The sequence below is a fragment of the Seriola dumerili genome, unplaced genomic scaffold, assembly GCF_002260705.1.
Source record: "Seriola dumerili isolate Sdu_G_001 unplaced genomic scaffold, Sdu_1.0 BDQW01000002.1, whole genome shotgun sequence".
NCBI classification, from domain to species: Eukaryota; Metazoa; Chordata; class Actinopteri; order Carangiformes; family Carangidae; genus Seriola; species Seriola dumerili.
The window spans coordinates 1,773,668-1,799,013 of record NW_019174257.1 but is presented as its reverse complement, the minus strand read 5'-3'; the positions used below and the strand labels follow the sequence as shown (position 1 = coordinate 1,799,013).

General features: G+C 41.3%; 2 protein-coding genes across 3 annotated transcripts in view; both read right to left on the bottom strand.

Moving 5' to 3' along the window:
• Nucleotides 1-261: 261 nt before the first annotated feature.
• Nucleotides 262-5,910, bottom strand: LOC111239565 (guanylate kinase-like). Of its 2 annotated transcripts, XM_022769498.1 has the most exons (9): nucleotides 5,835-5,910; nucleotides 4,439-4,554; nucleotides 4,145-4,186; nucleotides 3,677-3,802; nucleotides 2,392-2,488; nucleotides 1,481-1,619; nucleotides 1,163-1,247; nucleotides 995-1,080; nucleotides 262-829 (listed from the first exon to the last, which is right to left on the bottom strand). In XM_022769498.1, the coding sequence occupies exons 2-9, from the start codon at nucleotides 4,548-4,550 to the stop codon at nucleotides 797-799; spliced, it is 720 nt and encodes a 239-aa protein (XP_022625219.1). In that variant the 5' UTR covers nucleotides 4,551-4,554; nucleotides 5,835-5,910; the 3' UTR covers nucleotides 262-796. The 2 variants fall into 2 exon arrangements, with proteins under 2 accessions (XP_022625219.1, XP_022625281.1); XM_022769560.1 differs by lacking the exon at nucleotides 3,677-3,802.
• Nucleotides 5,911-7,510: 1,600 nt separating this feature from the next.
• LOC111239477 (E3 ubiquitin-protein ligase RNF220-like) overlaps nucleotides 7,511-25,346 on the bottom strand; it is a 28,097-nt gene continuing 10,261 nt past the window's right edge. Inside the window, exons 3-16 of the mRNA XM_022769394.1 lie at nucleotides 15,964-16,090; nucleotides 14,938-14,980; nucleotides 14,739-14,831; nucleotides 14,164-14,206; nucleotides 13,731-13,820; nucleotides 11,657-11,700; nucleotides 11,209-11,296; nucleotides 10,663-10,759; nucleotides 10,261-10,320; nucleotides 10,079-10,155; nucleotides 9,840-9,924; nucleotides 8,805-8,913; nucleotides 7,685-7,759; nucleotides 7,511-7,588 (exon numbers count right to left, since the gene is read on the bottom strand). Coding sequence (XP_022625115.1) covers nucleotides 7,517-7,588; nucleotides 7,685-7,759; nucleotides 8,805-8,913; nucleotides 9,840-9,924; nucleotides 10,079-10,155; nucleotides 10,261-10,320; nucleotides 10,663-10,759; nucleotides 11,209-11,296; nucleotides 11,657-11,700; nucleotides 13,731-13,820; nucleotides 14,164-14,206; nucleotides 14,739-14,831; nucleotides 14,938-14,980; nucleotides 15,964-16,090 — 1,103 coding nt within the window. The 3' untranslated portion in view covers nucleotides 7,511-7,516. The remainder of the gene's footprint in view (nucleotides 7,589-7,684; nucleotides 7,760-8,804; nucleotides 8,914-9,839; nucleotides 9,925-10,078; nucleotides 10,156-10,260; nucleotides 10,321-10,662; nucleotides 10,760-11,208; nucleotides 11,297-11,656; nucleotides 11,701-13,730; nucleotides 13,821-14,163; nucleotides 14,207-14,738; nucleotides 14,832-14,937; nucleotides 14,981-15,963; nucleotides 16,091-25,346) is intronic.

The window sequence follows — 25,346 nt, the reverse complement described above, 5'->3', positions numbered from 1 at the left end:
GTATAAGATATTTTCTGTGCCATTCTGCTCCAAACAGAAGGCAGATACATTTCTGAGTTCTTTACAGCATTTTATTTAAATCTTTACATGTTCTACCTTAAGATTGCAATGTATAAATGGGAAATTGATTAGATTTATAGGTTTTACTGGACGCTTCTAAGTTTAATATTAATAATATATTGGGTCAAAAACCCACCTGAATGAGTTAGTGAATGAAAGATTAATTAAATGGCACAAAAGTGGTCAGTGATTGTCCTCAAATTCTTTATTCAGTCTCACACACACAAACATACATGCACATGTTTTGAATGTGCTCATCATGCCCCACATACAGTATATACACAAATATACGCAGTGACTTTAGCGTCATGTAATCTTTGAGTAATATTCAGCATGTCAGTACATTTTTAAATTTTACATTTAATTATGAGTCAGTTTATTTCCACTATATTAGAATTCAACAGAAAAAAAAAAAAAAGTTATTAATTTCCAAACAATTTCTAACTATTGGTGGTGGTGTGCGCAGCAGGTACTGTCTGGTGATGCAGGTGTGTACTCCACACTTCACTGGTTTTGGCAGTTGTTTCTATTGTTTTTCTTTGATGTGTAACTTGGGTTAGGATTTTCTTACATAGATATTGACCATTAATTGCTCCAAATCTAACACATTCTACCATTCAACTCAGAGTCCCTCCTCTCCATCTGAGCATCTCTGAGGATATTACATAGAGGGTAAAAGAAAAACAAACTTTTCTTCAGATGGGAGTTAATTTCAGGTGAGTTTACTGTTTCCTTTTTATGATTTGGCCTCCTGAACTTTTTGGATTTCCTGTAGAAAGAGAAATGAGGACTACTTTAGTATTTTGCTGATAAACTGATGGTCTTGTCCAGAGATTTGTGAATATAAAAGTATCTGTATTCTACAGCTGGCAGACAATAGTAGCAAAGTGTTTGTTTAAATAAAACAGCCGGTTCATTTTATTCTTTTACTCACCTCATTGAGGATATCTTTCAGCTCCTCATAGGCCCTCTCTAAGTCATCATTAATGATAACAATATCAAACACGCCCGGCTCCTTACCTAGAAAAAAAAGACGTGAATCAGCTGCAACGATTGTCTTTATTTCAGCATCGTGTGTGAGCAGAACTGCCGAGAAACTTACTGAGCTCCATGTCAATGCGTGCTGCCTCCAGACGTTTCTGTAAACTCTCCTCTGTTTCTGTCTGCCTGTCCCTCAGACGTTTTTCCTGAGAAAAACATTACAACTAGTCATTATCTTAAGCAAGAGAGCTGCTCCATGAAACAACAAAACAGCAGTTATATGATAACATCATGGTTGCTGCTGTTTAACATGACAATCGAAAGTATAAAACGAACAACTTTCTAATCCGCACAAGCATGGAACGAGCTTAAGTGCAGAAATGGAAATATTGCAATATACAGTATTACATTAATGCAATATAAAAATTTGGACATTTACCAGGATCTCCATGGAAGGAGGCTGGATGGAGATGTAGATGGGGTTCAGGTCAGTCTCTTTAATCCTTTTCACCCCCTGGATGTCCACATCAAGGATGCAGATTAGGTTCTTGGCCAGCACGTCTTCTACGGCAGCTTTACTGCAGAAACAGTGCAGTGTTACAGTATGAAATTACACCAAACACAAACCCATTTAGATAACCAGGACCACAGAAATGAACAGAGGTGGGTTTGATAATCTCCAAACATGTACTGAATGTGTAACCATGGCATTTTGTTGCTCCTCACATGTAGTGACTAAGGTAAGAGGATCGCTGCATTGATCCGTGCTGCTCAGACCGCAGTGAGTGTGTTATCTTCAGAATAAGAGCAAGAGATTAAATGTGACACACAAGGTGCTGAGCTGCGGCGCTGCTCTTTTTGACCTAAAGGGCGTTAAAGCTCCATCTGTCACAAGGCTATTATATAGCCTTTTGATCCCTGTGGCCCAATCTGAGAGTCTCCTCTTATACAAGGCAGCAGACTTCATTTTTTTTTAATCAATTTTGACACTGATATCCCGTTATCTTATTGGGTTTTCGCTCATTTACTCTGTATTACTTTCATTCTCGTAGGCAGGATGGAAAAGCTTCTGAAACAGTATTTAAATCTATTTTTTTTTAAAAATTAAATCATACAGATGAAGTTAATTTGGCAGGTAAAACAGTCAAATTCTTATGAACTGGGATACTTTTAAAAATGAATAATATTTAAGAAAAAATACATTTTGCAAGTGAATGAATAGAAAAATGTGCACAGAGATATAAAAGGAATATACTTTTTTTTTTTTTTTTTTTTTTTTTTTTTTGGAAATCCGGATGCCATTGATTACATATGGTGACATTCATGCTGAGATGCAAATAGGCTATTTACCTTGTTCCATACATGTTGCCGGAAAACTCTGCATTCTCAATGAATTCGCCCTTGCTGATGCCCTCCTCCATGGCCTCTCTTGTTGTGAAGTGGTAGTCTGTAAGATGCAACATTAATAATAAATCTAGATCTGACATTAAACCTTGCACAATGGAAAGGAATTGTAGTTTAGTGAAGGATGACCTCGGTTTTATCACAATAAATAGTGAACGTCACAGTGATCACAGGCAAAATTAAAGAGAATCCTATGAACCAATATTTTAGATTGTGTTTATGTGCATGATGTTCTCCTCTGAGCTAAATTTCAAACTGTGATGCAGTTGCAAAAAAACAGACATTCTCTAAACATAAAGCGTGCAAAGGTGAGAAATATGTTTTTAGCCAAATATTTTCTTAAGATGCCGTTAGTGTAAGCAGTCACACACATTTTATTGTCCATACCCGATCCATCTTCACAACATCAAAACCTCTGGAGATCTAAAACAGCAGAGTTTTAGAAACAAACACGTTACTACTACTACCACGAGCAGCCACTGTGATAGCACGCAATCATTAAAATAACGACTCTGAAGGAGTCTGCTGAGACTGAAGTAACAATCTGAAGGGAATGCTGGATAGAACAGGAAGTGACTGTGCCGTCGCTTGAAAGCAAGACAATAAATTTTAAATGGCACTGCAGTACATGATCAAGATCAAAAGTTCACTTTGGTCCAAACAATCCACTGTTGTGTTACTCATATTTTGGATTAATAAAACTATATTCAGTGTCTTATTGTCAGTGTATGAAAAAAGAAGAAACATGAATAGCATGCGACCGTCTGCCTGAGTGTTTTCATGAAGTTTCAACACATTAAACGGATGTAACGTTTTAGAAAGGTCAGATGGACCCTGTAGATATATGTGTATATATATATATAAAGACACATAATATATATAAAAATGCACTTGCTGAATCCTGTGACACTAATGGTTGCAAATCATCAGTGCTCTATCGGCCACAGTGGGAAATGGGACAGTTAAACGTCACTGGACTGGAGATGGGGCTCACTACTGAGGCATCACAGGGGGCTATTTTCAAAAGCTTTTTACTCCAAAGTGTAGACTGTCTGGTCCTGATTCCTGAGATCATATCATTTTCTTTTTTTTTTTTTTTTGTTTCGATTTTTTTGTTTGTCACATGACTTGTTCCTATGAATCCAATTAGAGCGTGCCAGGATGATGAAAGTAACCCCCTTCCCTCTTGCCGTAAAAAAAAAAAACTGATCAGGAATCACACTGAGGTCACCTTCATCTGTGGTTTCTGATTCGTTTGGACACGAAAATGAAGTTGACATTTCTAAGTCTTCAGAGGAAAAGACGTCTGCTACAGGCAGTAAAGTAGCCCCCAGAAGCATGGGGAGTTTGTTCAGCCCTATGGAGAAAGCAAAAAAGGCACAGAAAGAGGTTTATCCCTTTATATCAAGGGAGCTATACAGCGGGGACAAAACCATTTGTGCAGTTCACTTGGGAGTAAGAAGTATTGTGGGCGTTGTTGTGGACCATGCAGGTCGGGGAGGCCGGTGGTATAGACACAAAAGGAAAGAGGTGTATTGTCAAATACCCTAGTTCAGAAAATATACTTTTATCACAGCACTACAGATTCAAATCCAAGCCTAGGGTTGCTGCTTGGTGAATCTCAGAGCGTGGTGGTCCTACTACAGCATGAAGGTGCTGAAAATGTCAACCACCGCTCTGTTTCGAGCCAGAACTGTACCTTTGCCATCTTCCTCGCCTGGTCGAGGGTTTCTTGTTGTGTCTGTGAGGAGAGGATTTCAGCATTAAAACCCATCCAGAAATAAAGCAATAAATCATGAGTAATTTTGCTTTTGATGGATATCAAAGTGGAATGCTGAGCTGCTGCAAAAATCTCAGTTCCCACATTACAAGTTTTACTGATGTCGCACAAATCTACAGGCCAATGCAGCATTAGATGCCTTGCCTCCTGCCCAACTTCCTCCAGACAGGATGTCATGGAGGAAGCCAATCACCAGTTGGCACACAAACGTACGTGACACGCTGAATCCAAAGACGTCTTCATGATCCTTCATCAGCCTCTTCATTAGAGTGCTCTTCCCTGCTCCGGAGGGGCCGCTCAGCACCACGGGCCTCAGTCCTGACATTATTCTGAGACAGACAGACAAACACAGACAGGGACAGAGTGAGCTCAGGTTTGTGCCAGAAGCGGATTAAAAGCAGATCTTTTGTGCCAGACTAAATCCAGCATTAAAGGTATGGCAGCCATTTTTAGAATAAGATACAGCGTATCGTAGTATTCATTACCATCACCCCTGAGTGGTGAACTATTGTTTCTATGAAGTATTTTACATTGCTAAACTCTCTTCATATACATTACTACTGCAGTGCTGGTAAAGCTCCCCTGATCTAAGGTGCAGTTTGACTAATCCTTTGATCCAAGCTTCTCTTATCCACTACACTGACTGACTACACATGAGGAAACATCCCAACAGGCCCATACTGTACAGGGTTAAAAGCAGACCTTTGCTCCCATATTATTGTGGCTTTAATCTCCACTCATAATAAATTAACACTTAGAAATTTCCTATGTCCTTTTTCTTTAATTAAAATATTAAAGCACATCCATGTCCTAATTGCTGACTTGTTAGACAGCCAGAGGCCCTGGGGTTAATGTTAAGAATGCCTCTTAATGAAGTCATGGCAGGTCAGTCAGCAGGATTAATTGGATCTGGGCCAGGCAGCACAAAGAGTCCTGGACAGGTGGCCCAGTTACCTGCTGTGCTAGGAGAGGATGATGTTTCAGGGATGTTGTTGAATCAATTGATTTAGAATCCCCATTAACACAATTACTTAATAACACAGGATCTGTACCAGTTTAAAAAATAGCACATAAACTGACAGTAACAGTACATTTACTCAAGTATTGTACTTTAGTACAATTTTTAGTGGTACGTCAGTATTTACACTATACAGCTTACAGCTATAAAAAAAAAACAGCTACCCCTCAACCAACTACACAGTGTTAAAATGCTGTTTAATCATTTTATTTTTGGTGTTTTAAGTGCATTTTACTGAACATGCTTATGAAGGACATTTTTCCTCTTAGCAATCATGGAAATGTGTCAAATGACTTGTTTATTTTGGCTAGAACTTCTATATTTTGAATGTGCATTATAACTTCAAATACCTGAACAGTGGAATACAACTTTAATGTACCTTTCTTCTAGTTTAAGCTGAGGTGTAAACCAGAACTCATCTTCAACTAAGTTTCCTCACCTGCATAAAGTAAGGAGTAATTCTGTCAGTGTCTATATCACCATGTTTAAAAGCTTTATTGTGTGTTTTTTCATTGTACAAATTAATTTAGTAAATGACTTAAAGCATATCATTGCATGATCAGGTTTTAACAAGTAAAAATTCCACCTTACCTTGTCTCTGTCTGTATCGTCTGTGTCGCAGAGGCAGATGATTCTTCAGCAAGGCTTCTTAATGGACTGTATACAATGTGTGTGTATTTGTGTGTGTGAGTGTGTGTCACGCTGATTCACTGAAGCAGCTCACTGTCAGTCTGAATTACCACCACCTCCCTTCAGCTCAGCGACCAATCACATGTGTGCGTGTTGGCTTGTTTTTATCCACACCGTCCATGCAGGGCACACTTCGTACAGACCACAAGACAAGAGGGTTTTCATGAACAAATGATAGTGACACTGTTTAAATCCACTACGATGTACTGCAGCAGAAGATTTGTACAAATTCACTTGGTGAAGTTGTTTCCACTGAGACTCCAGAGACTTGTTGCTGAAGCACCAGATTTTGAATTTTGGCTTTTGGCTTTGAAAGAAAAAGCCAGGTGAACATTAAGGAGGTAAATGACCTGTAATTGAAAAAAATCAATCATCACAAAGTAGGGGTTGAAGATTTTTATTTATTATTTATTTACTATTTTTTTTAATCTATCTTTATTTATCCAGGATAGTTTCAGGTTCGTTCACAGGAAGGTTCATAGTTGGAAGCTGCCTTGTAGTTAAAGGTTAAAAGCTTTGCTCAAGGGCACATACGTGGCAGAAATGAGGGAAGTATCTGCTCTGCTCTTTTACTTTTCACACTAATGGAGTTACGTTTGGATAACTTAAAGAAAAATAAATAAATCATGCAGTTGAAAGCTTCTGTTAACTGACTGCTGATCGACCCTAAATTATATCATTATGGTACAGACATTAACAATTTCCCCCTTGTGCATTTGGTGGTGTTTTCCATCTGTGTGTGGTGTGATTGACTCCTGGTTGTCTCAGCACTCGAGTGGTCAAGTAAAAGCTCAGAATAGCAGGGTTTAGTGTTCCCTCCACTCCAGATGAGCTGCGATGGGCTCTGCCTGGCTAATCCTACACCGACCCACTTCTTAAAGGGCGAATACACCACATACAGTCATCATAACCAACACAAGATGCTTTTGCGTTCTCTTTTCAAAGATTTTGTGAAACAATGTTTTTAGACACACATTTTATTGTAGTAACATTGATAAAATTAGATTTAATGATCCTGTACAAAGAAACACGTCAGTGACAGAGACAAAATGAGCCTGGATGTTATGATATTACTGTTAGTGAACCTGCAGGAGCTAAACAAATAATAGATGATCTAATCAAAGACTCTGTACAGTAAATACAGTCAGGTTGTTCTGCTAGTCAACATCATATACACACACCAATCCAAACATACACAAAAGTATGTACATGTGCTTTGAATGTGATTGAACTTTTTTTTTTTTTTCATAAAACAGACAAAAGGATTATAAAATCGATAAATATTGTCCCAAAGCATTTTCCTCTATGTGTCTTTTCAGTGCCTGAGCTCTCAGTCGGTTTTAAATGTGTCTTCAGATCTGGTTGATGTTGCAGCAGGAACATGGATATTGTACAGGGCTGTAAAAGGAAGGTCAAAGGTCACGTTTGCTGTTGTTCAACTTAGAACTTAGGAGTACACTGACGTAAAGAAATGACCAGGAAGGTAGGAGGAGGAGGAGAAGAAGGAGGGTGGGAGTCTATGACAGGCCAGCTGCCCACAAGTCCACCCCTGATTGGCTAAAAGAGAAGAAGCCCCTCCCCTCTCACAGGTAAACCCGCCTCAGGTCTCCAGGTGAAGTGATGGTGTTGCACTGAGGACACAACTTCTTTGCTCCCTGAAAAAAAAAAAAAATCACTTGCATCAAACATGCATCTGGGCATTTTGCTTCATTTTCATGTTTATAGCAATCAAGATGAATCTCATGTTTTACCAGCGTCCGAAGCCAACACTCCTCGCAGTGAACATGCCAGCACTGGATGGAAGTGAGCGGGGTTGTGTAGGTGTCCTGTAGAGAGAGAGAGAGAGAGAGAGGCAGAGAGGCAGAGATGATACAGGTGAAGATTTCTTTCCTGTAGTACAAAAAGCTGCCCCTAGATGTCCATGTGAAACTACAGTAAGAGCATTACAGGAGGAGACGCTCCTTTTACATCAACTTTTACTGAAGCCCCTTTAATGATCGGAAAGATCCAGCTGGGGTGTTTACTGCTTTATTACGCTGTTTCCCTTTTAACAGATGATAAAATACATATTGCTTTGGCATTTCTCCACATCATTTCATATCAAAATAAGCAAGGTAAGCCCATCACTTAAAAAGCTCTTTGACTTGCCTCCTTCAAAATAAAAGTATGGATCATTAGTGTATTCAGATGTACAGGACTCTGATCAAAGGTCCACCTGGACACAGGGCTTCACAAAAATATGAAACAGCAATTTAAATGTTCTGAGTTTTTTTTTTTGCAGTTACTTAGCTATTTACATTTTTGGCTAATACCAGAGATACGATGGTATATAAAATAAGGCTGCAACTAATTCATTATAGAAAAAAAACAGCAAATTCTCACATTTGAGAATATGGAAGCACATTTGTGGCATTTTTGCTCATTATATTACTTAGATGATAAAGTGATGATGTAGATTAATTTTCTGTATAGAAACTATTTAATTAATTGACTAATATACGGCGTTGGACTAAAACGGTCTTGAAAAAAAATCTAATCAGTATATTTACACTAGGTGTCAGAGCCAGGTTTCAAGATCCAGATTTGTTTTACATTTATGAATCAATCTATATTAACATAATACAGATTTGACACATGACATTCATGTCAACTTATCATACTGAGAGTCTGCACCGTAATTGAAGTGTGATGTCAGACACATGTTCCTACGATTTTAAATATTATTTTAATATTACCATGACCAACAATATTGATATATTGCCCAGCTCAAAACACAGGTCCCTACAGGAATATCATCAGTTTCTGCACTACTGCGCTGTTATCTCCATTTTGTGTGTCCGCTCTGTCGCTTTAATTTGCCTTCGTACTCACCATGCAGATGAGGCATTTAAATCTGTCTCCTTTAGACAACTGTTTTTCCAAATCCCGTATCCGAGCTTTAAGTGCATCCAGAGTTGTCAGTGTGGAGTCCTCTGAGAGCCTGTGCACACAAATACACACACACGCAAGCATACATACATAGATACATACACACACACACACACACACGCGGATGGATGGACGGTAACAGGAGGGGAGAGGGGAGGGTGCGTGAGTTAGGCAGACACTGGAGAGTCATTTATAAATCGAAGACAGATTAAATTATTCGCTGGCCAACATGGACACTGAGCATGAAATTTAGCAGCAATCACATTGCCTGCATTCGCTGTCTCATTTATCATAAGTGTAGGCAGGGGGTGGTGAGGTGAGGCGGGGGGGGTGGGAGGGGGGCGGTGAGGTGTCAGGGTCCTCACAGAGATAGACACACACACACAAACACTCTCACAATTACCGGATAGACTTTATGTGCAAACATACTGTACATGGAGGCAGACGGGCTACAGTGCATTAAGTGTGATGAAATGTGTGTACATGTGTGCATTGCCTGCTATGACCTTGATTGATGATATCATCACATTGATATAGTATTGTGTATCATGCTGGTGGGAGCAGGGGCAGGTAGTCTGAGCGTATATGACACAGAGAGAGAGAGAGCCGGGCCGCCAAAATACACTCTACAGAGAGGGATGGTTACACTTCCTCAGATGTGATTCATGCGTGTCCCAGCACACGCAATTCGCTAAACCCAACACACCCAACTCACCCCTGTGACCCAAACCACGTCAGCTTACAAGTAAGAACAATAACAACTCCTTTTGTAAAGTTTCATCACCATCATCATCTCAAACAGTATGTGCAGACAGATGTAGTGAAGTCCAACTGACTAACAAAGAGAACTATTTATTCAAACAAAGGAAGTTATTATCACTTACACTGACAACTTTTGAAATGATGAGCAGTGAGGGTGTTTCTGGCAGTGAGAAGTGTGACACAGACATGTGAGTGAAACTAATCAGACAAACTTACATCTCTATCTCAGTATTTTTGCAGGTTTTGGGCAGAGCAGTTAAACTGCCGTCCACTTTATCTCCACTGCTGGTAGACGGACTCCCTGAGTGAATGAACAAACAACAATTAAGAGAATAAATTGTGACCAAACTCAGTAACATCTACCTGCAAAACCTGCTCTTATGAACTCTCAAGAGTCAATCCTTCTTTTTTTCCTTATTTAATCACTTCATTCGTTCAGAGTTCGCTTAACTCACCATCAGTTAACCATTTGGAAAAGTCTAGGTTTACTCTGGAATCAGGCAATGTACTGCTGCCGCCGCTGCTGCTGCTGCTGTAAAAGAAAACAAAACAGAAATTTAAAAGCCAGAAAACTGAGAAAATTGAAGGAAGATCTATAAGGAATATAGCATATAATTATTTCAGGTAGGAAACATACTTCACTGTCGTCTCCTTGCAGCTTTCTCCTGAGCAGGGGATCACATCTGTGTCCGTGTATCTGACAATAAAACTCAGGAAAATGTTGGGAGTAAGACCTATACAATTAAATCTGACCTATAAAATTCTGAGAAATATTATTTACCTAAAACTAAAGGATTTAAAAAAAAAAAAAAATTGTTAGTCAAACTTTCTCCAAGTGTCTTCTTTTTTGAATCATTCTTCATCAACTTTTTAAAGTCAGCATTTCAAGACAATATTGCTCTCAACATAATCGATTAGAAAAATATAGTTTAATCACTTTGTAGCTTGATTTTTCTCACTTCACTATAAAACTTGAACACACAGTAAAATGCTGTGATGTTGCGTTGTTGTTGCACTGTGCGTTCATTGTAAAGGATACTGTGCTCTGCCGTACTCAAGAGTATCATCTCCGTCCACGTCCAGGTCTGCATCGCTGTCTCGACAATCCTTAGAAGTTGTGCTCACCAGCATTGCACCTGATAAGACAATTTTAGATGAATTTAGACTTCTTTTTTTTTTTAAAAAACAGCTACCTGACTGTATGAAGACGCTTGTTAAAGGACAAATCAGAGAAGGGATTTGTTCTCATTTATAAGTTCACAATAAGGATGAATTTTGGAATCGCATAGTGTTCTGTTGCCCAACTCTCTACCCCTCCGCTTGTTTCTGTCAGTCAGAGTATAACAAGTTTGCAGGTCAGAGCTTTCTTCTTCTCGGGTAGAGGAAACTGTTACTTTTAAGCTAACCTTCCAGGCATCCCGCTCCGCTGTAATCTGGACTGAAAAGTTCAGTGGTTTTTCAACTGCCACTCAGTCACATTATTCACGCTCCACTGAACAAGATCACACACATGGGTACCTCGATGGCACACGCACACACACACACGCACACACACACCCGCACACACACTAAGATTTATTCTTACCTTTAAGCCCTCCGACTATAGACGTCATCTGTATCCTTCTCCTCTCATTCCACTCGTCCTCCAATGGCACCAAGTCCGCTGAACCCTCCTAAAACACACACACACACACACACACACACACACACAAACATATAAAGAACACAAGTTCACTGTCTGGATGAATATGTCCGTATGCCTCCTATAGCCTCGAGCTGCATATCTGCCTCTGTGTTTTCATAGCTGTGAACCAACGCCTGCAGTGTTTTCACATGGATACACACACCGAGCTGACAGTGATCCTGATGCTACGTGAACAAAGGCAGTCAACGGTGTCAGAGGGTTCAGACCGCCGCCGTTCTCTCAACCTGCCCTCCACATTTTACGTATTAATCTCTGGTTACAATAGAAATGTCAAGGAAACAAATATTTCCATCTGTCTGTCTGCTCAAAGAAAAAAAAAAACACACACCTGTCCCTCCTCTGGTTTCCTCCTCTTCAGCTTTCCAATCCTGACTGGGAACAAACAGAGGAAGAGACAGTGATACAGTTACTTAAAGGCCACAGTGACTTCATTTATTTATCTATCACACAAACAAAATAAGAGCATGTATGAAAGTTATTAAGGGAAAGACGAGGGCAGATTTTTTTTTGGCTGAAGGTTTTGGTTTACTGACTTTTTTGGGGAAGGGACTATGGGGATATTTGTTCTCATCCTAAAGTTATATTTTATTCCAGCCTTTTTGCAACATAAAAAATAATTAGCTATATAAATAGTTGCATCAAAGAGACAACTTTAAGTTGCATCATGGTTCATAAAGATGCACTTTGCCATATGAAGAGGACTACAGTTTTGTCTCTGTATAGGGGTCTTATTGAAGTTCCATTAAGATATTAATGTTTAAATTAAGGTAAACTACTAAACAAGTTGCAGCAATTTACTGCAACACTGTTATATTCATGAAAACATTTTTTCTACTTTCTAAAAATTTTCTATTTAGTGAATATGAAAATCTTGTGACTTTTACATTTCATTAACCCTAACCAGGGGTATCGTGGTTTTAACAAGAGCCGAACACAGACACGGCCAGGATCATGATATCCTGCAGGAAAATAACAGTTGTAACCAGTCTGATGTCCATTTTAAAATCGTTTTGAAAGAACACATTTGGAACAGGGCAGGCGTTGATGAAGCTTGAGGTCATGTGACAGGGCTGTGGAGGCCAGTAGGACAACCACTGATGTACAACATTGTTTGAACTCTTTTCGGCTTATGTGTGGACTAACCTATAACACAATCACAGTAACACACAGACCCTGAAATACACTTACACAAATGAGGGCTCCATATACACAACAGCTGCAGGTTTTTTCAACACTGGAGGCAAAACCTTCCTCCCATCCCGGTCCTGTCATCCCACCCTGCCCCTCCCCCCATTTTCCTCTCTGATATAAAAGTTAACATGGCAGAACACCAACTGCACCTCTTCTCTCACTCTGACCTGACTGACTGCAGATTGCATAAGGGGACATTAAGTTTTAGGGCCCTCTAATTCCTGCTGGATGACAGTGGCCCCCGAGGGGGGGACACCCAGAGAGCTGGTGGCCATGACCCGAGTGCTGCCATCCCAGCGAACATAATGAGGGTTAAAGAGACGGTCATAGATGAGGAAGACCTCATCAAACACAGAGAGGAGAGAGAGAGAGAGAGAGAGAGAGGTTGATTAATCAACAGAGGAGCAACCCCCCCCCCCTTTCCCCTCCTCCTCCTCTTCCCCTCTTCTTCTTTTTCTTTCCTGACGTGTATTTAGAAGCTCATTATGCTGTCCTGTTATAAGGCCCAATAAAGGCTAACAGACCTCGACAGCACTGGCAGTTTCAAGACTCAGCTAAGAGCCAGAGAATCTCTGCAGCAATAATCGCAGTAGTAAGATGTGTGTAGTGTCAGCTGCAGCTTTTAAGGTTGCTCTGTCGATCTATATGTCTATATCAGCGCAGAGACACTGTCAGATTACTTTTAAAACTGTTAGATGAGCAAGTCTAACCGGCTGTAATGGGAGAGATTAAAAATATATGTTCTTTTAAAATTTATGGGGCTCAGTTGGAAAATTGAAAGTACCAAATCCAAACGTTATTAATGGTTTATAACTGCTCGATGATGTGGACCACACTTACATTACTGTAAAGATGAGAGATGAATTCAATTTTAATATATAATGATATGTGACCCCATATAAAAATCACACACTGAATAATCAAACTCATGTCTTTCATAGTAACATAAAAAAAAAAACATTGCTCATAAGGTGCAAGAGTGACGTTAGAGAATAAATCATTACTATTTATCAACTTTCACTTTTAAAACTAGTAAATCATCACTTTGCAGTTTTACTTAATAAATAACTTAAACAAGACAATAGTGTTGTCTAGTGTGTGTATTTTCGGGAAAGTAAAAGTATTCAAACTTGCATCAGTTTAAATCCAGCACTTAGCTGCTCGAAAAAATGAGTGTGGGGATGAAAAAAGTGCTTCTTGGTGTGTCTTACCAGCTTGTGTGCAGTCTAGGTGGGCTCCTGCGCTGTGGGGGCGTAATGGGGCAGATTTGACGTAGCACCTGCACCAGCAGAGGTCATCGACTGTTAACATATCAAGAGGTCAAAGTTGAAAGGTTAATAGCTCCTCTGCTCGTGTGGGCGCTAGGCCAGTGGAGATGGTGTGGGAAAAAGGGTGATATCTGAACGACTGGTGAGGGAGGAGGGTGGGGGAACGAAACACACAACTGGGCGCATCAGTGTGAACAAAGGAAACTAGAATTTTCTTTCTTTTTTTCTTTTTTTTAAACTTTGCCTCCTTACTTGTATAAATTTAAAGTCATTTAAAACTGCAGACCTGACTCTACTGTACTGAACTCTCTCTTAAGGACAAACTGAGTCAGCAGCAATGAGACACAACAAGTTCACTCTGCATGCATTAACGTACCATTTAGTCTTGTGTGTCTGTTGGCCCGCACTCGGAGAAACGTCTGCAACAAACAGAAGAGCAACATCAGAATGTGTCTTTTTTTTTTTTTTGTCACGTTGCTTTTAAACTTAACATTTTTTTAAATGATATTTAAACTGAAATAAATCAACAACAGTTCGGTAGATGTTAAGAGAATTTCCAAATGCTTCACCAGATGTGTTCATTCTTTGTGATTTATAGGTGTAACACCATAGTAACCTTCACCATAGACCATAGAAGTAAGTGACTGCTATTCTGACACCAAACATGTCTTTGTATGGTTTTCTTCTTTTCACACATTTTCTGTTTGTACTTTATTTACTCAATATTGTCACTCCCTCTCTTCTCTTATTTCTGCTCATCTGAATTGAGGGTGTCAAGAAATAAGAGTGTAGTATGTTGTACAGATTGTAAAGTTTTTTCATTTTTCATTTATTATATCCAGGTCTAAACTCCAGTGGAAATACATGCACGTTCACGACCATGTGCACTCCTTTGAAACCTGGACATTCATGTGAAAATCTCCTCCTGATAAATCTGACACTGATTTTCACCTGGTATCGGTCAGAGTGGGCGTCCTCAGCTGGTCGAGGGGGTGAGGTGGGAGAACCTCCTTCACGCTTTATATGCAGAGAGAGAGAGAGAGACTGGACAGAAAAAACAAGAAAGAAGAGAGAGGGTAAGAGTCAAAGGCAAGATGATGGTGGATGTTTTTTTTTTTTTTTTCTTTACTGAAATTCATGAAGATGTCACCTTTGGGGTCCTTAAGAGGTGTTCGTGCTGAACCGGAGTGGCACTGTAGAGAAAAGAGGCAAATAATACAGAAGCATGTATGTTAAACAAGATTGGAAATAGACAGACACGCAACACATACACACACACACACACACACACACACACACACACACACACACACACACATATAAATCAACTACACTATCTTCTTATACAACATACAAACATAATATTATCTTTTAAATGTCATCTTGTAAATAACCTCTGCTTTTATCTTGTCTGAATTTGTATCTGAGACTGTGTATAACCTCATTTCACTCTTTCTCACTTTATGTTACTGTAACAGTTACACACACTCTCTTTCACACACACACACACACACACACACACACACACACAGTGTCCCCGTGGGCCAAGTTCAATTTGAAACCATTACTGTCCACGGAGCGGTCGTTAAGCAGATTTGGAGTGTAATGTCTTTATTGGAGGAATCATTCTTCTGGTCTAAGCAGCAGGTAATGTGTGTATGCATGTGTGTATGTGTGTGTGTGCGTGTGTGTGTGTGTGTGTGTGTGTGTGTGTGTGTGTGTGTGTGTGTGTGTGTGTGTGTGTGTGTGTGTGTGTGTGTGTGCACCTCTGGTCTTTCTGTGTATGTTTCAGACTGTGCGTGTGTGTGTGTGTGTGTGTGTGTAGGCCTCAAAGCAGCCATTAGTGGGACATTATCCCCCGCTGTATGAGATGTTGCCTTGAGGCCGGAGGCTGTAATATGAAATATGTAGGGAACAATGAGGCAGCTTGTAAACACTGCACACAGGTGACAGAGAAGACTGTCAACATTAATTATCCTCTGAAAGCTGAAGAGAATAGAAAGCCTGGGATGCAAAACCGGAGGAAAATGACAGAGGGATAAATGGGAGAAGTGAAAAGTTGGAGGAAAAAAGACATTTGTGTATAAAAACCTTAATAAAGTAAAGGAAAATAAAGATAACGGACTGAAAATAAGATTTTAGAGTGATCGTAGTGAAACCTGAGTGAGTGTGATACCTGATTTGCAGCTGGGCGAGTTTGGTTAACTCCTGCTCCATGTGTTCTTGCAGCTCTCCCGGTCGCAGAATGGCCTGGCAGACTGGACACATTGGCGCCTGAGTGTCGTAGAGACCCTTCACCTTAACTGGATAGAGGAGGAATGAGAAGGTTAAAGGAAGTGTCAGAGGACCTGTATCGTGATTTTCATATTGTCTTGGTCTGTCAGGCTATGGGAGCGTCTTTGTAGTAAAGGCAGGCTATGTAGTAAAGAAAGCTGTGCCACAGAAAACACGATGAGAGATAGTGCTCAATGTGGGAATGGACAAAAACTTGCAGGTGTAGTTTTTCCCTTTTTTTTACTTTCTTTTTGTATATTGCCTTCATTTGGGGTAATTTCTGATGTATTTGTTACTGATGCATTGATATGTAAGCTGCATTTCACTGTGGTTGAATGGAGCTGTTTTGAGCAACGTCATATACATTATCTTACTGCTGGGTGGGTTAATATTTAACAATCCAGCACATGCTAATATCCCACTCAACATTTTGCATGTGGAATATTAATCAATAAAGTAACAAGTAAGAACAGTACAGCTGTCAGATGTATTATATTTGCCTCTGAAGTGTATTGGAAGTTTAAACTAGCATTAAATGGAAATACTCAAGTAAAGTAGAAACACCTGTGAAGACTGGAGTGAAATTACTTTCCACCACTGCAATTTGTTAACATACTGTAGATGCCCTGCAGTTGTGTACCTGTGTGTGTGTGTGTGTGTGTGTGTTCAGTAGACCTATCTGTACTATTGACAGACAGTGGGAGTGAGAGTAAAATAAGGTTACACACACACAAACACACAGACACACTGCTATGGCCCCCTGCTGTCAGTGTGTTGACATCATAGGCTGTCAATAGGAACATTACCCAGGAGGGCCACTCGGCCCATTGGGCCCCACTGATGGATTACTGCCATAAGCAGCCAGCTGGGAGCCTGAGGAGCTCTACTATATCAAGATTTTACCTAGTAGATGAGGTGATTTACTCCTGAAAGCCATCAATCACATGGAGAGAGCTAGTGGGCAAGATGCACCTAATTTCCCATCAGCACACAGTCAAGGAAAAACAGATGACAGGGCTGGCAATCACAATTTAACACTTTTTAATATAGAGCATTACAAACAGGTTAGTATTTTTGACAGTTTCTGACAGCTCACTGTGGAGTACAGCGGACTGAACTTCCTTGAGCACCCTATTATCCAAACACTGGACTAACACTTTGCCCAGCTCCACTCCAAATGACCAGCGACATGACAAGCTTGTCTGTAGGTAAGTGCCGTCCCCTGACATCAGTTGAGCTATGAGCCCCATAATGAGAAACCAAATAGGACAAAATGGCCTCTAAATAAAACATGGGGTGGAAAATAGAAAGCGGAGTCAGGTGTCCTTGGGAGAGTGACAGCTCTACTGGTTTCACCCCCTCCACCCCCACCACCCTCCTGTCTCTCGCCTTTTTTGCATCCCCTCGCGGAAGCCTAAATGACTTTTCTCGACACGCATCGAGCGTTCCTGAGCTTTCTGCGCTCTGCCGCCCGGAACATGCAGGCATCAGTAAACAATGAAATCTCTGGGCTGAAATTGAATTTATAACTACATTACCTGCACAGATAGCGTCTCTGAATGGCGCCGCGATAAGAGCAATGGGATTTGATTTTCAGGTGTTTTATTGGTCCACTTTTTGGATAAGCCCCCCTTGCTCTACAGCCTCATCCCCACCATTCACCTCTGCTCCACACAAACATCAGATTTAATGGATGTGGTTGCGTGCATGTTTGGATGTATGGATGAGTGTGTTATGTGTGTGTTATGTGTGTGTGTGTGTGTGTGTGGGTGAGTGTGTGTTATGTGTGTGTGTGTGTGTGTGTGTGTGTGTGTGTGTGTGTGTGTGTCTGTGTGTGTGTGTCTGTGTGTGTGTGTCTGTGTGTGTGTGTGGGTACATGCTTTTGCCGCGGCATGTCTCAGAGCTTGTGCTGCGCTCTCGTAAGTGACAGTTGTTGGTTCATGACCACCTTTTTACACGTCTCCATCCCCCTGCTGCCCTCCGCCCCCGCCCACATAAACCCTGTCAGTATCAGTCAGCCTCAGCCCCTTTTCACCCTGGGGGGTCTCAGACACACAACAGGGGGCTGTAAAACCTGCCTGTGGGGCTTGTTAACTGTTCACTCACTACGGCAACTGGCTCGGATGGATTGGCCCTCTCTCACCGGGCTGTGCCGAGTTTGACTGGCCCATCTCCTAATGGATTCACTGTGTCTCTGTCTCTGATTGTTTCCTTTTTCTCTCTTTGTGTCTCGCCAGTTCAGGACCTCCTTTCCTGACTGTCTAGCCCTTTAGCCAGCTGCCTTTTGCACTCTTCCCACTTGGGAGGATGTTTATATACGACGGCTATATTTAACTCTTGTTCCTATGAAACAAAATGCGTGGATCAGAATGGCACAGTTTGATTTTTACCTCTATTTTGTGTTCACTTCAAAATTGACTATGGACTATTTTGACAATTATTTTTCTATGATACTTATATACAACTGGAAAACCTTTACATTTGGTCTGGCATGGACAATAAATCCATTTTTATACAGCTGTTGTCAGGAAAGAATTGGACCGATAAGCATACACAAACATGCCTGAATGTAATCACTATCTTATCTCCCCATAGATTTGAAGAGAACACACCCCTGGAGCGAGTAACCCATCAAAACACTGAGATATGTGTCTGCACCATCCCCACTATCAAGAGCATCATGACATTGTAAAGTTCATCTTTTGAAACAAAAAGAAATATATTGCCATCATCATTCTCCTCTTGTGTGATTGATGGTCAAATCCAGTTTCTGTTGTTCTGCATCAAGACGCGGACTGTGACTGTCCCGGGTTCAGTACTCGCCACAGAAACAGAGAGATCTGAATCCCGCTGACAAATCCTCAAAGCATCGAGTCCCCCTGAGGGCCTGGGTAATGGCCGATGCCAGCGCCCATATGACGGCTGCCAGTTCTGCTGATGCAGACGGAGCGGAGATGCCTAACGTGACCTTTAGTGAATGCCACATCACATCAGGCCTGGATGTCACCCGCTGACATTATGCTGGGGCATGAAAAGGCTGTTCTGCAGGGGAGACATGGTGACGAACGTCCCCCCGGTGACAGACCTGTGGACGTGGTATAATTCTGATTGACGTGGGGAGGATTGGACGGCTTTGAATGGCAGCGGACGTACAAGCAAGCATCCAGGGGAGGATGTGGAGCTCGGTCTGCATCGGCTGGGTCTGTTTTTTTCTGTGTTCGTTGGCGATAAAGTGCTGAGACAACTCACTCCAACTGGCATCATTATCCCAATCATCAAACAATTCTCTAAGCACATCAGAAATCCCTCTATAAAGCCATAACAAGCACAGACTCTATATAACCAGTAGGCATGTAGAGATTGGCGGGGGGAGTAAAGTTAACGCTTGGCGGCTAACACTGCAGTGGTGGGTTGTGTAGGCAGGTCCTTGGCACACTTTCAGAGGAGATGGAGGGCTATAAAAGCCATTGGCTCCTGCCACACCTGTACCCCACCCTATCCCGCGGCCTGCTTCCTATTTAAAAGCATCACATGCAGGATATTAGTCAGGGTTTTTCGCCGTCTGTGAGGTAGAGCTAACCTCTGAAGCAGAGGGGGGAGAGGGGAAAGTATGCAGGCCGCCGTTTGTTTTTTATTGGGGAAATAATGGCCTATTGAGAGGTTGGGTATTTAATGAGCAACATAATAGGCCCTGTAGTAACACATCTGCTATGAGCAGAGTCATTTCCTCAGCTTTCAAAGGCTGCTGCTCCAGCCTTTGAAACAGCAAGTCCAGTTGCCTTTGACTTAGTACTTCTAGATATCTGCTTTTTATTAATTGCAGAATTGCTACACCGGTAATATATAAAAGACAAACGTGCTGCTAGGCTGTATGTTCAATCCTAACCACATTCAACGGCCGATGAAGGTACACTTCCTCTCCTGGCCTGACCTCAAATCTCTCACTGTCCAATCTAATTCCAGCATCCTTCAAAAATATCCATCCCTACTCTGCAATCAATTGTGTTTAATGTATTAAAGACACTCACCACAACCACCACAACCTTTGGCCTGTGCACAAATCAATGCCTCGTTAGACCGCTAATGATCATTCATTGACTAATAAGATCTGTATCAACCTCTTGTAGAACATTGATTGGCCTTTGGCCTCTGCAGTGCTCTGTGCATTACGTGGACAACAGGAGACGGCAGCTGCGAGTCCTGGGGAGTCAGATGATGAAAAAGCTCCTGGTGGGAATGGACAGGAATCCTAAACTCCAAATAGACTCATTCTGAAGCACCTCAGGCCAAAGCCCTTTTCTTCTGCCCTACAGATCAATGGACATAACCTCTCTGACCACAAGTCAATCAGTGCACAAACCCCAATTTCTCTCCCACTCGCTCTTTCTCTCTCTCATCTTCTCCATTAGTCACTACAATTGTTCCATCAGGTGCGGGCGTGGCTCGGCATGTATGTGTCCAATCATCTCGTTGATGGAGAGTGGACTGGCTAGCTGTGCAACGGTGTCCCTGTGACCGTATTTCCCTTCTCAGGACCTGAGGGCAAAGATCGAACCCTGCCTCCGCTCCGCTTCTACCAATCAATCTGATCCTCATTGAGATGCATGGCTCAATGATCTTTGATAGTGACTTACAGATTACAGAGAGGGAATGGAAGTCAGGGGGAAAGTTAGGACTGTCCTTGGGTATTTGCACCTATATGAGGCTACTTACAAGCCACACCATGGGAAAACATCTTTTATAATTGTCCTGCTCTTTTTCTGTCTGTTTCTTGTCTGTGTTTCAATATGTGTACTTATCTCTACTTATCTTAGCTCTTATCTCGCCTAACTTTGAAAAAATGGGAAAAATGGAAAATGATCTCTCCCAACACGAGGAAGAGGAAAAGAAATGTAAGGAGAACATGAAGTACAAAGAGGTAAATCCGCACTTCTTTCATGCAAATAGTTGACAAAGATGACAACACGGATGTGATTTTCTCTCTGTTTGGCTCTTCCTCAGGCGTTGTGAATGAGGACTAAGCTGTTCTCCTTCAGTTTCTTTAGGAGTGAGTCTCTTTTAATTGGTTTTGGGTAAATTTTCCACAGGTTTGTTTTCAGGCCCATTGTGCCCCCTTGACAGAATCTGCCTTATTCCTGAAAAACTGATAAAGAATTTGAGGAAAAGTGGCTTAGGGGTTAAGGAGCCAGCTATTAACTGCAATGTCCTTGGTTTGAGTCTTAGCGGGGACTTTTGTTGCATGTCTTTCCCCTTCTCTCTCCCCTCATTTCTTGTCATGTGGTCTCTAATAAAAGCATGAAACTGCCCCACAAAAGTAAAACAAAATCAGGAAAGGCATCAATGAAACTGAACGTTTATGATCCTCAATCCAAGACTTGAGACGTCATCGAGCTCATACTTGGAGCAGCAAAATGCCAAATCCAGCCTCTGACACCCGTTTGCCGACTGCTGTCTGTCAAAGTCAGAGCAGTCGCATTGGATCAAGAAGCCGCTGACAGCGGACACCGATATAGAGCTGTTCACCGGTGGCCTGTCACTCATTCCGCACTCGCAAGCCAGACGGATGAAATATACGGAGATCCAACTCTGTCACAGTATATCGCTCTGTCACAACTTCAACCTGTCTCAGCAAACGTCAGGACAGCAATTCCTATATGCACTTTAAGTTCGACTAAAGTAAATTTTCACCAAGAGGGAGAGGAAGAACATGAGAACACTGTGATGGTTTTTCTTCTTTCAATTTTAGGGATGCAACGGTGTGGGTTCAATCTACCACACGTGGACTTATAAAACACCCTTGAACTAAAAAAATATTGTCCAAGCTGAAGGGTGCTTCTGTTGCTGACTTTTTTTTCTGCAAAAGGTCGACATTTTGCAGACAGCAGCAACACCGTGCTTGTTGGCATTTTTAGCAGCAATGAAACAAATTGGCACAAAAAACTTCAAGTTAGTGAGTAACTCAGGAAAATGTGTAAACACGCTGTGAGGTATTTGTGTTTTATGTCCTGGTGTGATTGCTGCAATATATTTTATTCTCTTTTTACTGTGTATGTGTGTTTTGAAGCAAACATGTATTATCCCATTAATTCAAATCTATATATCATTCCTGTCATGATCATCTCAGCTGCTGTGTGTGTGTCTGTGTGTGTGTGTGTGTGTGTGTGTGTGTGTGTGTGTGTGTGTGTGTGTGTGTGTGTGTGTATGTGTGTGTGTGTGTATGTGTGTGTGTGTGTGAAAGAGAGAGAGAGAGTGAGAGAGATATAAAGAAACTAATAGACAGATCACAACCCCTCATTATAGGGTAATTAGATTGGCTCTAAAAATACAGATCACTATTACCTGGACCACTGATTAATACACATTAATACTTTCTCTGTCTCTGTCTCTGTCTCTCTCTCTCTCTTATTATTCCATTGTCTCCTCATCACCCCCCCACCCTCCCCTTCTCTCAATTAGTGGTTAACAAGGAGAAAATGAGAGGATCGCTCTGTTGCTTGCATCAACTTTTCTTAATAGTCTTGGACAAACACTGTGTCACTGTGTGTGGAACTCACTCAAGAGTTTAATTACGCCAGGACTCAACAACAACTATAGAGCCTATAAAGGCAAGTTCTTCCCACATACTTGATCATTTGGCAGACATAAGCTTCCACACAGAAAAACTCGCTTGAATACTGAAAAAATATATATTTCCCAAAATACTTTTGAAATAATAACCACCAGAAAACACGCCTGTACTTATAGCATCCAGCAGGTGACTGTAGTGCCAACTCTGACACATTCAGCGTTATATATACACGCACCATAGCTCCGGCTAAGGCTCCTTAACACATCACGGCACAATTTTTGGCAATTTAAATAAAGCTAGTCTCAGTCAGAGCGAATAAAGTGAACACATCCACCAGCAGACAATGGTTTTTCAGCAAGGAGAAACTGTGGATTTACTATGTTCTTACTGCTGCTATCAGGTGCATGAGGCACGTTCTCAAGATCTAGATGAGGTTCCCAGATGGTGGTGAGAGTTTTAAGGTATAGTTATTGGCATAGTTGTAGTATGTAGCAAAAAAGGTACTCCGCTAAACTGAGCAGCAGAGAGAAGGAAAGACTTTAAAAAAAAATAGGACAAAGAGAGGAATGAAGAATGTTCTTTTCTTGTGTGTTGGAAAAGACACACTTCTTTTGATTTTTTTGGGGGCAAATCGTACTCAGGCACGGTACAAAGCAATCATACCTAACATGAAAAGGCCCTGAGAGAGAATATGAAGGAAAGACACAAGAGCAGAGACGAGAAACATCCAGAAGAAGAGCTTATAAAGAAAGAGCTTAGAAAGAAAATAAAAGAAAGGTATCCAGTGCAGCAGCAGGAGGAGGAGGAGGGTTCATAAATTTAATGCAAATTTCCTCACATCTGTCCGCAACAAAGTCAGAAAATACTGACACGACGCTGTCCTGTGCACAAAAGTTATAGATTAGGACATGAAAATATCTGAAAATCTATCTGAGGGAGCAACACAGTTCACGTCAACCAAGCAACATATTCTATACCAGCAAAATGAATTAAGAAAGAAGCTCTTGCCGTTTTGATTCTGACAGACAGACAATATGATATAATGTGTTTGCCAGAAAAACACACCACCACACCGAAAATACCAGAGAAGGCACGTTCTATCAGCTGCTGCTTTTGAGTAGTTAACATGTTTTAAAGTAGATTTTCCCTTTCAGGTGGTAATTTCAGGCAGCTGACATAACACACACACTCACACACGGAAAACACACCCACCAGCTTTCCCCTCACACACCTGTCCCACATACACTTTGTGCGGCGCAGGTGAGCGGCGGAAACCTTAGCCATTAGGGAGCAGCAGTCAACAGGGAGAGAGAGCTGGTAGTACACTTCAAACAAAATCTAAATTGTTGGGCTCTCCCAGGATTTATGCCACATTTGTGACCAAAAAAAACAAAAAAAAAACAAAGCCCCGCACTGGGCCTTGATCGTGGTGTGAGCAGACCACCAGTCAGAACTTGTTGAAATTTTCGGACACCATGCCACAGCAACCCTCCTTTCAGCCTCATCAGCGGGCATTATTAGAGATAAGCCACATCACCCTCCCACCCCTACTCCAGATAACATCTGATACTGTCAGAAACGCAGTGTTGACTTGCTGCTGGTACGAGAGGAACACAAGCACCTGGCGCTGTGTGATACACCTGTGTTTGGGTTAGTCACACTTCCTAAAGGATGTTATTGTGTCTGCCTGGATGAGCAAACAATTACGGCAGATGACGATGGTTTTATCTTCAAATGGTGGAAAGATAGAGACGATTGAGCAGCTTATCTTCAGTGACCCACACACAAAGGGAAAGAGGACTCAGGATCTCAGAGGATTACTTATTTCCTTGTAAATAAACTATTGAAAAGTGAAGAAAACGTTTTAACACATAGAAAATTACTTGTTATATTTAGCAGATTTTTTCATTTTATTAGAGTAATAGAAATACTATAGCACTAGACACACAGCACCAACACGTCCCAACAGAAATGAAACATTATGAACATCACAATATAAAACATATGTTGCACTGCTGTTATAACGGATTCAATTTGACTTTGAACATGATGAAATTCTTTTACTGTAATTCTGCATTACAAATCTGATTTGCGAGTGTGCTCCCCAACTGTTGAACTCTATTGTGGTTTAAGCATTAAACTGCGAGGAAATGTCAGCAGTAAATAATTCTTTTATAGTTGTTGTTTTCTTTTGAGGATAAAATAAATCTCTGTGTGCTGTGTCTGGTATCCCAGCACCAGAGAGACTCCTCTCTCCTGACCCCGGTGCCTTGTTGAGAAAAAGACATATTGAGCTTTAATGTAACACTCTAAGTGGACTGCTGACCTTATACAGCAGACTGTAAATTTGCTTTTGCTGCTAGTTTTATTGTGTATGAGTGTGTGGTGTGTGTGTGTTTGTGTGTTTGTGTGGGAAGTGAAATGAAGAGTGTGAATATGCACACATTGTAATGGTTTGTGTGTGAGAAAGAGTGTAAACGTGTGTGTGTGTGTGTGTGTGTGTGTGTGTGTGTGCGTGCGTGCGTGCTCATGTATATATCATTTACACACACTGCTGTGTAGCCCTGGTGAGCGCAGCGCAGTGTGAGCCCACATCGATACGCCCCTCCGATCCCCCCTGTCAGCAAACACAGGAGACACAGGAGAACAAAGAGGCCTGTGGCAGCGCCAGCGGGTATAGATCTTCTCCCCTGTGTTCTCACTCAGCAGGGTCACAC